Below are 14257 nucleotides of genomic sequence, written 5' to 3'. Positions count from 1 at the left end.
GCAGAATACCGGCAACCGTCGCCCCCTTCGTCCTCTCTCCCTCTTCCCCCTGTTTCCCTCTCTTTGAATCTTGCTCGGTTGTGCCATCAAACACGGCCGCGTGATCACGGGGATTAAAAGCTCTACCAGTCGGTTCCTTTTTTGTGGGATATGAATGAAAATCCCCATCCCACCTATCCCATGATCAAAATCCTGAGATTTTTGTGGCACCGTAGCAAGACTTTAAGCCCGCTGTTGTCGAACGCTAGCTAGCTAAAGAACACCAATAAGGGCAATTTCGTCAATTTCTCCAGGGAAAGCGAAAAAGCAGACAATATATCACGCAAAGGAATTCACCTCCTTCCCACCGCGCGTGTCGTCCCAAAAGAGACGGTAGAAATGGGGTATAATTTGGTAATTTTGGGCTCCCACATTAATAAGTCCGAGTTTCCGATATAATTTCATATAGCCACTGGGAAGGACAGGCGTTAAGACCGAGGACAGGGAGGGAAATTATCCGAATTCAAGACGAAAAGGGGAATTTTACTTAAACATTAAAATTTCGGAAAAATTAGATCGGGATTTAAAGGCAGATGTAGAGAGAGGGAGGGAGGGCCAGGGGGCGGGAGGGAGGAGAGAGGGGCTGGGGGAGGCTTGATGAGAAATCATGTCGACCCGCGACGTCGGAGGGAAGGAGCGGTGGGGAACGTGGGAGGAGCTGGTGTTGGCCTGCGCCGTGAAGCGTCACGGTACCAAGAGTTGGGATTTCGTCGCCATGGAGGTCCAGACGCGGACATCGTCGCCTTCCCGATTCCTGCTCTCCGCCGACGACTGCAGAGCGAAATACAGGGACCTATGGAGGAGATTCAGGAACGGCAAGGCTAGGAAGGAAGACGAGGGGGAGGAGGAGGGAGAGGGAGTGGAGGAAGGACATGAGGCCGGGGAGGAGAAGGAGAGGAGGATACCGTGGTTGGAGGAGTTGAGGAAGATCAGGGTCGATGAACTCAGGCGAGAGGTAGAGCGTTACGACGTTTCGATCGTGTAAGCCGATACTTCTCCTTCAGCCCTTTCACGCGAGAATACTGTTTTTCCCATTTTTTAAATTTTAAATGGAAAATAGATTTTTTTCTTCTTAGTTAAACGAGCTTTCCTTTCCTTATTTGTGTACTTATCGCGGGGTTTCGGTATGTGAACAATCGTCTTTCTTCCGTCTGGATTTGTTCCTCTTTCGGTATTTTTGATTTAAAACACTGCTTTTCTCTACGTGTTTGCTTTCAATTTATTTTCCTTGCGATTGAAAAGGAAAAGTTTTCGATTTTTTTTGTTACCTTTGTTTCTTCTGAAGAGGGAAATAACTATTTTCTTTTTTTTTTTTAATTTTTTCGTGTTCTATTTTGGCGTTCATTTCTTTTCTGGTTTGGTTGGTTCGTAGTCGCAGAGATTCTTTCTTCACTTTTTTTTTGTTTACTTTCCTCGCTCAACATTCTGTTGTAGATCTGAGTGTTTTTGCTCTCGCGACTTTCATTTTCGATTTTTGCGCCAAATATATAAATGCTATTTCTTGAGTTTTATAAATTAACCATAATACATACCTTTTCTTTCTTTTTTTTTTTTTTTGGTTTAAAAGGAATTGTCTTGTGCTTCGCCGGTCTGTTTTCCGTCCGTTCGAGATCTAATTCGGAACGTCGTCGTTCGAAGATCCGGCGCAGTCAGCCTATTGTCTCGTCCTCTCCTCGTGTCCTTCCGAATTTTTTCCTTGAAATATCTGCCTTTGTGTTTTGCTTTTCTTCGATCCAGCTTTGTACGACCGGCGCTCTCTCATTTCTCACGAGATTAACGATCTAGGGTTTCTTCGCAGCTCCCTACAACACAAGCTTAACAAACTGAAGGAAGATCGCGAGCGCAGCGTCTCGGAGGCCGAGAACGGCCAGAAAGATCTAGATCCGGTGAAGGAAGAGAACAGAGAGCAGCTCTTACGTTCAGAAGGAGAGGCAGCCGACCGAAAGGCCGATGGCGAGAAGGAGGCGGAGGGTGGAACGATCAAGGGAATCGATCCTGAGACGAAACCCAGCGAACCGAATCAGAGAAACGATGAATCGGATCGCGAGAACCGATCCTTTTCCGAGTCGAACTCGACAGAGGAGAAGCCCCAGGCTAGGGCTCCAGAGCCGGAGATGACCGATGGAGTGCAAGACCGGACGGCAGACCCTGCCGGCGAGGGGACGAGGGGGGAGAGACCTGCCGGACGACCGCCGTCACCGTCCGAGTCGTACAACGGAAGTTCGGAGACTATTGGCAAGGATCCGGCAGGGCGACAGTCCCTGAGGGAGGGGAGGGAAGCGGACCTCGGCGACGTTTACTCTGCTACGAAGGACGCCACAGGAGGAGAAATAGGTGGCGCGGGACGGTCGAACGCCGAGTCAAAGGACGGCAGCGGCGAGGTCGAGGACGCGAAGGAAAGCAGCGAGGAGTTGAGCTCCGTCCGCCTCTCAAAGAAGAGACGTCGCAAGGGGCTGGAGAAGAGCAGCAGCGGCGACGATGACGAGCGAGCATCCGACGGCGTTTCGACCGGGGACTCGCCTCGCATGAAACGCAGCCGCGCCGTTGCCGGGGAGGTCGGCCGCCTGGCGGAACCCCTCGACGCCGTGCGGTCGCACCGGTACGGCCGCGTCTTCGAGCGCCGCCTCGATAGCCAGGTATATTCCCGGCGGCGGAGGTTCTTAATTACTACACCACCCCTGTTTATTTCGAGGAGCTTTACGTTTGGGAGCACTGATTTGGCATTTCATCGTGCCCTTGTTTCGCCGAGAGGCGCCGTCCAAGGGAACGGCGTGGCTTCTTCTAAATCTTTTGACCTTTTGGCCGCTCACCCTGCGTTCCGGTGGAGGGCACGTCAGTCATTTAAGTTTCGTTTTCGGATGGTCACGTGTTCGGGTTGGATGACTCGACCGTCCAGCGGCAGATTGGATCTGAATCCGGCGATTCGGGTCAGGCCTTTCGTTCCTGATCTGTAGCCTGGGTTTGGGTCTCCGTCAGCTCGCGTCCTTTTCGTGATCTAATCGCCAAGTGTCTGGCCCGAGAGGTGTCCTATTTGTCCAGTCATCTTGGCCTCTCTTTATTTCCCTCTTTTCTTTTGAAGTCCTTCAAAATTTTTTATTTCTAAGAAAACCGAAGCATAGATATGGACTTTTGAGACCCTTGCTTTTGTCATTTATGTGTTTACAAATCCGCGCTTCTGCTTCTGAAGTCACCCGTTCTCTTGTTCGGTCTTGACACATTGATTTTAATTATCCAAACACAAAAGTGAGTTCTGTTCACCTGTTCTGAACAGAGTACGAAAAGCCTTTCTCCTTGTACCGGGAACGGGTCATCTGCTAAAGTGGGCAGTTGAACGTTGTTCCATCCGGTTGGACACTCCTTTTTCATCGTGGCCGCTTCGCTGAGTCCTACTACCCTTTTCTGATTTGCGAGCATGCGACGGCTCTTCTGTTTCGGGTCAGGTCAGGTGCGATCACCATTTCGCAAAGGGCATGTGATGCCCTTCGACACGCGTCCTTATGAACGCGTGTACGCCAAGCAGGGCATCACGATTTTTTTTTCTTTTTCCTTGCTGGCTCGGGGCTTCGTTCAAGCGAGCCCTCTCCTTCTACTGTGAACTGGTGGGGCTATTCTGAGATTTGTATCCGCTTTTGGTTGAGACAGACTCGACCTGTGTAGCCGAGTTGTGATGGGCCGAGACGTTGCGTCATGATTTGTCGCGCGAGTCGAGTGGACCGTCACTGATTCCTTTTCTTTCTCCGTGCTCGCTCACTTTATATCAGGACACCATGTATTACAGAAGTCTGATCCGGAAGCACGTAGATCTCGAGGCAGTATCGACGCGAGTCGAAGAAGGGCACTACTCTAGCCCCCTGGAATTTTTCAGGGACCTCCTCCTCCTCTTCAACAATGCTCTTGTTTTCTATCCCAAGAACTCGCCGGAGTCTACCGCCGCTGGCCACCTTCGGGACCTCGTCACCAGAGAACTGATGGCCCCCAATAAAGCCCAGAAAGCCGAGAACATGTCCGACCCGTCTCCGTCTTCCGATACGAAGGAACAACCCAGATCCGGTTCAAACAATCCCGTTTCGCAACCTTCCAAGTCCGGTAACTCCGTCGCCCCAGTCGTCGTTAGCAGAAAGCGCAGCACCTTGTCTGCCTCTCAACCGGAGGCCGCGAAACAGCCTAACGTGGAGACCGAATCGGTTACACGGGAGGAGCCTGACGGACCCGGTTCGAGAGAGGGCAAGGGAGGAGCGGAGAACGAGTCGAAGAAGAGGCCTCTCAAGGGCTCGAGGACCAATAAGAGCAGGGCGAGCATGATGGCAACAAAGAACGCGCCGAATTCTTCCAGCCACCAGAACGCGAGTCAGAGTTCCAACCACGGCCGCAGCCTCACGGCGTCCACGACAACGGCTTCGAAGGGGGTGTTGAATGTTACCGTAGGGGAGAAGGCAGAATTGCCGTCGAAAAAGCGGAGCGCGGCCGCAGCAAACTTCCTGAACAGGATGAAGAGGGCAAGCGGCGGCCCAACAACGACGACCTCAGCCGCCATGACTTCTGCGGGGACAAACCTGCTCGAGACGTTGAGGGAATCGGGTGGTGGTAATGGTGGGAGGGGCGGAGACCAGCGAAAAGGAGGGAGAGATGGCCGGAAGGAACCTGGTTCGAGGCAGACTGGCGGCAGACAGAATGCTCCGGCTTCGGCCCCGCCCAAGAGAGGAGTTGGGCGGCCACCGAAAAAAGGTGTCGCGGGGAGGCAGAGGGCTAAGGAAGCAGAGGCGCAACCTGCTCCTCCGCCACCGCCACCGTCCAGGACGGTCAGAAAGCGGGCAAGGAGGTGAAGGGTCGGCGACGCCCGGAGGGGCAACGCATAGGTCTGGGATTTTTTTGTATATTTTGTAATGTTATGGATACCCTTTTTAACCGTCTTTTGGTTCAGTGCTTTAACATAATTATTAACTTTCGTTGGATATGAGGAGGATCTGGATCAAGTTCCGACTCCCATTCAGTTGCCTCATTTTTTCAGGGTCTTCGTTTGGTAAAGCTTTGGTGGTCGGACTCACCTGCGTCCTGAAAAGAGAAAGGTTTGGTTGGATATAATAATCTTAGGGCTGATCTAAAGTTCAAAGTATGGTTCTTGCTAGTCTTTATTGGTTTGGATCTTGTTCTTCTGCCGTTCCCACTTGTGATAAAGAAGGTATCTTCCTTACCTTCATCTTCGAACTGGAAGTGGAGAGGTGTGAGGCTGAGACTCGCGGACAAACTTTCTGGGGGACTAAATCGGAATTTATGACTCCAGATTTAGCGTCATTTTCCCGCTAAAAATGCCGACAGAAAAAGTGCTTTTTCAGATATGTTTTAGTTTCACCTAAAGTTTTGAGAAAACCAGGTACCCAAGGCTTTGATACTGTTAAAGGTATTGGAGTTATCTCAGAATAGTCGTCTTTTGTCAAATTCGTTTTTAAGCAAGCCATAAAAAATTATTCCGTCCTACGGTCCTAGTATGCATGAGCCGCAGTGATTAATATATGTAATAATCTCCTCTCGTGCCGTTCCAATTTTATTGAATGTCTTTGGAGAATAGACAAAATGAATCTGAGCAATAATATTCATTAATTTTCTGATCCGATCATATTCATTAATTTTCGGATCTGATCATTTTGGTTTTGGTATCCATCTAGCTATTTCATTATTGGCACCCATTTTCTGCGAAGTATTTGAAAAATTGCCTTCCCCTCTCTAAACATTCGGAAAAACGCCTATGAACGCTCTCCATTTTTACTGCTGCCACTAATTGTGGCCATTTACTATATACCATGGGCCTGTCGTTTGCTAAATTTATACATTCGATAAAGCTATTCCATATTTCATATTTTTAAAATATTGAAAACAGTTTCAAAAAAAAAAAAAACTCTATGCACCAATACTGTCAGCTTACTATATGAGGCTCTGAACAATTCAAAGGGAGTGGCCATGTTTGTTGCTCTTTTCCCAAAAGTCGTTTATAATTCATGATCATATTCTGGATTGTTGGCACGTGTAAACGGAGATATTTGGTGGAGGTAATCTATAAATCCAAGGTGTCAAGCAGTAGGAACTCCTTTATAAAGGAAAATTTGTATTAGATTTAAATATTTATTCAGACTTTAACATGGATAAAGAAATATCACGAAAAAAAAAAGTTATTGCAGTTACTATGAGACAGGAGAACTCAATGGCCAAAATAAAGAAAAAGAAACCTGTCGAAAATATTTGGCCAGTCTCTGGTTGACTGCCTGTTAGATTGGAAGTTAACGTCATTCTTACGAATTTCAGATTTAAAAAAAAAAAAAAACTAATTGGCAGGATATTTTATTAAACCAAGGGAGTTTCCCTTGAAGCTCCTTCCCCTTCCCCCTACCCTACCTTAGAGGTTTGGGTAACTTCATTCATATGAATGTAAGATTAAAAAAACTTCTAATTGGCAGGATTTTAAATTAAACCTTAAATGCATAATAAAATTTATTAGATTTTGGGTACTTAAGGGAGCCAAAGCATCATTTCCTTTTTCCACACCAAGGTCTAAGACTACTTTGAGTGGAGAGCAGTACACCTGTGTTGGCATAAATTAAACTGCATATTTTCATCGCTCCACCTGCTCAAGCAGCTATGCTATGTCTTCTGGAGCAGAAGATTTGTTACTTACCAGATGGAATTTTGATGAGACGTTAAATAACTAACAAATTTTGATACGAGTATTTTCCATAAGTAGTAGCCCCTTATTGGCCACTTTTCATGCTCATACTTCTAGTTGCATGTACTGAAACTTACTTCTTTCTTTTTGAACATTTGAAGCGTCCATTTTTTCCTCCGCACAATCTAATTTAACTTGGGTTGCTTCTTACCAATCCAATTTTGGCGGACGTCTCCCAAGAGACGAGTAATTGAGCTGGTTAGCAGAAAAAAGACGCTATTATCACTCTGACCGCAATTTGATAAACAAGAGTTGAGATTACAAGAAGTATTCGGGTGTGTAGCTTGGACCTCATAAGCCAGAAATTCTTGAACCTATATATGAACTTTCAATCCCTTCTATACATGAAAAGGACAAACATGTTTCCCACTCACAACCGGAGAGTTCATTGCGTATTAGTATTGGTTACGTTTTCATGCTTTGATATTAAAATCTTGCTTGGTTGAGCTTTTGGATATGTCCAACGTCATCCATTAATGAAGAGTGCAACTGTTTTCCTTGGAGCAATTTTAGGATGTTCTAATAATCATGTACAATATGTAATTGGATTGGTCCTTGTCAATCACAAGTATGACAGACGCGACAATTTTAAAAATTGTGAACATGGGGATAAGGAAAGCTATATATATATATATATATATATATATATATATATATATATATATATATATATATATATATATATATATATATATATATATATATAGAGTGTGTGTGTGCGCGCGCCCAAATTTTCCCAAAAAATAAGCAAAATTCTACAAAACTATAGAAAATATCACAAAAATATGTAAAAATTATTTTATTTTTACAAAAATCAGTCAAATTCTACAAAAACCTGTAAAAATTTCATGAAAAAATTATATGCAAAGCAGAAAACTGTTGTGTCGACAAAGGTACAACAGCCTTCCATCCATGTCTGTGTTACTTAGCTTATAAGGTAGGGGTTTGAAATTACTAAAGAAGGACCTCGTTTAAGAATTATTGACATAATTATACATTAAGGTCTTCTTGTTTCCATTCCAATTTTTTTGGATGTCTCCAAGGAGACTGAAGATTTTGGCTGGGAGCTCTAATGCATAGTAAAATAAAAAAAAAAAAAACTTACAAAATTAAGTGAACACCATTAAAATTTACAATTGCCTTAAAAAATAAATCAAATTACTTTGGGAGACAGAAGGGGATTTTTTTTGCCTCTCATCAGGGAAGTAGGGCACCCTATCGCTCACCTGGAGCTACAATTATTAACAAATTGCAATTGGCCTCATTAAGCAAAACAAATAGTCAGAATAATAGACAAATTTTGAATTGGACCTAAAAATTTACAATTGCCTTAAAAAATAAATCAAATTACTTTGCCTTAAAAAATCAAATAACTAATTAATTATGAACAAATTTACAATTGGCATAAAAAAAAATTCACTGTAGTTGTATACAAACTTATAGTTATTTTAGTTGGCCTTTCAAATCTTTAAAAAAATCATGGTCACTTCATTATTAATGTTGTCAAATATATCCTTGGCATTGTAAGTAACCAAAACATCATCAACCACTCATCTCCCATTTTATTACAAACCTGATTTTTGAAATTATTGATTGTTGAAAATGCTCTCTCATTGATTGAAGTGAATCTACTCCCAATTTGTTCAACAAATATACCAGGGAGAAGATAGCATGTGTCATCTTGTTGTTACTATCATTTCTACAAGGTTTCCTAAAGAATTTAAATTTAAAAGTTTCACATTCGTCTTCATATCTTTAATATGTACCATCAATGGACTTTCACATCTGCACGAGGTCAGATATAATTCTACAAGATGACTTGCGTTTATCAAAAGCAATAGAAAAGTTCTTTGGACTTAAACATCCCACTAAAGGAGAAGCTTTGCCTTTACCTCAATAAAACTATTGTTCAAGAATTTTGATGCTGTAGATCAACGTTACTATAAAGCAACAAACGTGACAATGATGCAAATATTTAATCTTTTCAGCTACATATCTTAGTTGTTCTTGAGGTGTGTACGAGTCCTCTAAATTAGGCATTTCAGCATTACCTTTATTGCAAAATGTATTTATTTTGTTGATAGTAGAGTCCGGACCATTATATCTGAAATCTTGAAAGCATTATCTTGAAACAACTAAAATTAATAGCATTAACAATACCATAATCTTTTGCTTGTAGCTATCCCCAAAAATTTATTCATCAAAGTAAACCAAATACAAACTCAGAATCTCATGATGCATGTACCAAGAACTTTGGCTTAGATTCTCTTGAATTTATATTGTCCTTAATAAACTCTAACACCTTGTTCCCAAAAAATACATATAGATTAAATTGAGGATGGCATAGCCTTGATATAACCCTAATGAGTATCACCACACCATTTGAAACTTATTTCTAGGGCTAATCCTCATATATTTTGCCTTTTGAGTAAGCTCCAATTTTTTTCTTACTTGGGCTGCAGAAAAAGCTTGCAACCTAGCTAATGCATTGAAGAACAACTCAAGTACCAAGTATGTTAAGTGTCTAGCAACTAGAGCTAATTTTTAGCTGATTTGAGAAGGAGAATATAGTATGCGTATTCAATTTCGTAATTTTTTACTTGCTATATCATAACGTTATCCACATAAATGTCATATGTTCAGCCTATGCTTACAAAATATTTCTTTACCTGCTACTTTTGGAGACATGGCAATTGTTTACTTGGCCTTCTTCTTTAATAGATAAAAATAATACCAATTTAACTTAATACATCTTTAGAATCAACAAACAAAATGGAGAAACTGTACCTCCAAGCTCATTAATGTGGTTTTAAATGTGGCATGAAAGATAAAGGTTTATCGTCGTAATACTTAGTGAAACTGCACACCAAAAAACCACAATTACAACTACTAAATGCCTAGTCCAATTCAAGGAATCGACATTGAGAAGAATTTTAATAGAATCTAAACTTTTTTGCTTCAAACTAAAGAAAAGAAAGGCGCACACAATCACGACCTAATAGTTCGATATGTTAAAACTGAAGTTCAAAAGCCATGCCCTATGTCTTGCAACTCGATTGTAAATATTTTCAATAGATCTCATGAACTCAACAATCTGCCCGTTGGAAAAACATGAAGTCGTAACCAAAAAGCAAAGTACTTAATTTCATGATAAAAATCCTAAAGCCTAAAGACATTTCATAAGACCCAATCTGAACTCAAATCAATATAAAGACACACATTGAAAACTAAAAATCACAAGTGAATAGCTCTAAACCCTAGATGCGAGACACTCAGACTTAATGATTGAATTGAACCGACACTAATTGACATGAACGTAGCTAAGATACACAAATGTGGACTAAAATCTATAAATTTTGCTAAACTAGATGAAAACAAATAAAAAATCCACTCAGATATCTGAACTAGGGTTTAACAGTATCTCGATGACCTTAAAAACCCTAATCTATGAAATAGGACACCATAAAACACCAAAGCAGACATAAGTGGATCTTTTGGCCTCTTTTGCTGTAGGTTGCAGCGATCTGCACAATGAAAGTCGAGGACTGAGGACTGCGCCAAAGGTTCGGGATGACAGCCAGATAAGAAGTTCATCCTTGGAATTTGATTGGGAGGCTAATATTAACTGGAGGTCTGTTAGTATCATGTCGCCTACAGTCCACAAGAATTCAAATCCACTAATGTTTGTAATTTATGATGTGTATTGGCGTGTGACAGAGCCTAATTTGGGTTTCTTTTTAGTTTGGCGTCATGTCTCGTTTTCCGTTTTTGTACTCTAAGCCTCTATGATGTGATACTTTATAGCGGCGGATGTCATGCTTTAATTTGTAACATGTGACATTCACTGGTTCTCTAAGCACGAGAGAGAGATAGACATTTCTGTCATATTATCCTAATTTTATAGCTGTCTTCCTAATGGGAGAGTGAGTGGCACATACGCCAAAAAAACAGGAGTTGGAATATTAAAAAAGAAAATGTCCTTTTTACTCTTTTAACTTTTTGTGTTTACATTTTTTGTCCATACAAAAAGTTTTTTTTTCCCTATTAACTAAAGTCATTTTAGTTATTAAGTAGGCTGTGCATCGGGGGGCCCGATAAGAATGTCAAAATCGAAGCCCGGAAACCGTATCGAGCCGGGCAATGTAATTTTAGGCCTCAGGTTTCGGTTAATGCCCGAAACCCGGCCCGGCCCGACTGATAATGGGTCGGGCGGGCTTAATTGGGCTTTTGGTCGTGGAGGGCTGGGCTTTTTCGGGCCGGTCCTGTTTCTCGAATAGTTGCCAGCATTTCACTTTCACAAGGCAAGGCAAGCTGCAGATGGAAGCTTCCAAGGTAAGGGGCTGCATATGATAACTTAGCCCCTATGTGTAACCCTGTCGGATGGTTAGGATGATGGGTTTTAGAAACTCAATCTCAAGTGTGGGCTGTTTATTTGAAGAATTCCTACCTTAATATCAATATTTTTTTCATGTTAATTTGACTTGAATACTATTGATGTATATTTTGATAAACTTATTAAATTGTTTTACAATAGCTTTTTGAAATTTAACCCCTAAAGTGCCCTTGGAAACGAACTGAACCTAACCTTGGTGTTTGAATCTTACTCATTCTGCGGTCTCATCGAGATTAAAATTTCCAAAACCATCTCTATATCTTCACCAAATTCTACATCAGGTTTTCTCTTTGAATCCGCAGTAAAAATCAGCATTCAGGGAATTGCTTTCTTGTTTAAATGTGGTTTCTTTCTTATATGCTAAAATTTAAATAGAAGTACTTATAATCTTGTTCTTTTAGAAAATAAAAAACTGCATAGTCAAATGCGTCGGATAAATTCCTTAAGGAGTTATCCTATGTCCTTTGGGAAAATAGAGAAGGATTTCAAAATAATAAAAACTTTTGAAATAAACATTCTCTCTCTCTCTCTCTTTATATATATATATATATATATATACCTTTTACTCGGTAGGTAAGGGGAGGTTCATATGCAAAGATGACGCTTCTGCCCTCTAGCTCAAGCATTCTTCACAAACCTTAAACCAATTTCGAGAATTTTTCTTCTTTAGAAAAACTAAAATTTTTCAATAAAAAAGGTAGCATAAGTTTTCAAACCTTCTATGCTTATCGACCTGGATTAAGTCACCGGTTCCAAATCCAAATGAAGTCCATCAGATCGGATCAGATTAGCCTTCTGAACCAAATCCATTAAACCCCACGTCCAACACCTCAGACTGGATTAGGTTAGACCTGCAATCCAAATCCATTAATCCATATCCAACATTAAGCTGGATCAGATTTGATCAGATTTGACATTTGATCCAAATCCATATCCAACACCTCAGAGAAAGTCAATTTATCCTCTGATGTAAGTCCATTAAATCCAGATCCAACGTCTAAAATCGGGCCAGTTAAACTTCTGATCCGTCAAACCTTGATTTAACATCTCAAACCAGATCAAATTAGGCCTCTGACCCAAATCTTTTAAACTTATGTCTAGCAACTCAGTCGAGATCCATTATATCTCTTACCTAAATCCTTTGTACCAAGATCCAATAACCTGACCCAAATCTGGATCAAATGATCTAAAACAAATAAAATCAGACCCTTGGCTGAGTGATTTAAGGTGGTTTTTTTTTTTTCCATATAGGAGTTTTTGGAGGTACATTTGCACTAGTGGGACGACATAAATGCTTGCACACATCACTGTATGGGTCAAAATATGACTGTAAGAAAGGTATAATGTCACTAATGTTTGAATGGGTCAAAATATGTAAGAAAGGTATAATGTCACTAATGTTTCTTGAGATATATGTAGCCAGTTTTGGAAATTTTTCTAAAAAAAGTTATCCCAAAATAAAACTGTTCATCACGTGGCATTGCTTTTAAGAAGCATTATTAAATGCATGGAATTTAAAATCCATCTAGTTTTAAATTGGCATCATTTTCTTAGGTAATATGTCGACCATTTAGACTTTAAGATGTACAATTTAGAATTTAAAACCGTGACTCGCGTACAGATCCTACCTCCTCCTTCTGTCTCGTAGCTTCAAAATCAGAGGCAAGTTACTCTTTTCAAACTTTCTTTTCTTCTCTTTTGCAAAATCCTCATTTGCATGCAATACGACCCTCTTTTTTGTGGGTATGGATGTACAACGAGTGAGCCTGGCTCGAGCTCGATTCTCTTAAGTCTATTTTATGTTTAAATTTTTCACATTATTATTTAAGCCATTTTAACTTTTTGAAATTACGAAAATAAGTATTAGTATCAAAAGTATAGAGGGCAAACTTGTGACTCAGACTCAGATCTGCAAATGACCAGGTTATTGGGTCAGTGAGTTGACTCATCGACTCAGTAAAGTATCCAATTAACCAAAATATAAATCACTGCAACTGAATCAGACAAGTTAGTGACAAATCGATGCCATGTTAGACCGAGTCAAGCTGAGTAAAGGGCGAGTGAGGCCAATCTTGACTCGTGACAAGATTTGTTGGCTAAGCTGACTCGAGCGATTCCCGAGTCAACTAAGTGAGTTTGCCAACGATGGTTAATCGAGTCTAATTGAGTTGAGTTCATCCAACTCGAACTTGACTGATTTACGCGCCCCTCGAAATAAACAATATATATAGAAAGCTCTCATGATTTATGTACCATCAAGCAGCGTCATCTTCTTGTTTCTCAATTATAGAGACATGATGAATAATTGAATGCTTGCTAAAATTCCAAATACAGCTCTCTTAAGCCATCCAGTCCAGTCCAGACATTGGCTATTTATCTTTTAAAGAATCCTACTTTTGTTACTTTACCGAACTTGTGAATGCGATGGAAACAATAGTAGGTGATCTGCTTCATACTAAGACATCATAGTCTTTAGCGTCTTCATGTGTAAAGAAGCACTATTTGAATCAAAGCTGTAAACTTTTTTTTAAGTGCTATAAGACTAGCTTAAGATGGAAATGTTCATGCATTTTTCATTGAAATCACAGGCCATCTTTCCACCTTATAAAATTATATGTGTCTCTCAAAATATGACTATTTTTACAGATTATTTACTAACTACTATTTAAATAACTAAAACATAAATCATTGCAGCTGAATCAGACAAGTCAGTGGCAAGTCAGGCCGAGTCAAGCTGAGTCAAGGGTGAGTCAGGCTAAGTTGGGCCAAGTCAGGGACGAGCGAGGCCAACCTTGACTCATAGCTGGATTTGTTGGCGATTTGAGCTGACTTGAAAGATTCCCAAGTCAACTCAGTGAGTTGCCAACTAAGTTTAATTGAGTCTAATCGAGTTGAGTTCATCCAACTCGAACTTGACTCATTTACAAACTGAGTCATCAGTTAAGCTTGAACTCGACTCATTTATCTTACAAGTCAAGCTCGAGTTGAGTTTATCCAAGTAAGCACGAGTTGGCTCAACTCGCTGAACATTCCTATTTGTGAGTAGAGATGGATCATATTTTTGAATGCGTATAATGAAGATAGAGAGTGGGACTGACTTCTAATGGGTT

General features: G+C 41.0%; 1 protein-coding gene across 1 annotated transcript; it reads left to right on the top strand.

Annotated features, from left to right (window-relative positions):
• The first annotated feature begins 604 nt into the window (after window positions 1-604).
• LOC116261748 (uncharacterized) lies at window positions 605-5036 on the top strand. The gene is made up of 3 exons (XM_031640597.2): window positions 605-1020; window positions 1838-2675; window positions 3801-5036. Exons 1-3 carry the CDS (start codon window positions 647-649, stop codon window positions 4860-4862), a joined length of 2274 nt encoding a protein of 757 aa, XP_031496457.1. The 5' UTR covers window positions 605-646; the 3' UTR covers window positions 4863-5036.
• Window positions 5037-14257: the final 9221 nt, after the last annotated feature.

This window comes from Nymphaea colorata, chromosome 1 (genome assembly GCF_008831285.2).
Source record: "Nymphaea colorata isolate Beijing-Zhang1983 chromosome 1, ASM883128v2, whole genome shotgun sequence".
In the NCBI taxonomy this organism is placed as follows: domain Eukaryota; kingdom Viridiplantae; phylum Streptophyta; class Magnoliopsida; order Nymphaeales; family Nymphaeaceae; genus Nymphaea; species Nymphaea colorata.
The sequence above is the reverse complement of the archived record's forward strand: the minus strand, read 5'-3'. Positions and strand labels throughout refer to the sequence as shown.

Excerpts from the sequence above, each read along its gene's own strand:
- LOC116261748 (XM_031640597.2), top strand. The coding sequence starts at position 647 with ATGTCGACCCGCGACGTCGGAGGGAAGGAGCGGTGGGGAACGTGGGAG. Across the intron at positions 1,021-1,837 it reads CGTTACGACGTTTCGATCGT|CTCCCTACAACACAAGCTTA; the intron begins GTAAGCCGATAC and ends GTTTCTTCGCAG. Across the intron at positions 2,676-3,800 it reads AGCGCCGCCTCGATAGCCAG|GACACCATGTATTACAGAAG; the intron begins GTATATTCCCGG and ends ACTTTATATCAG.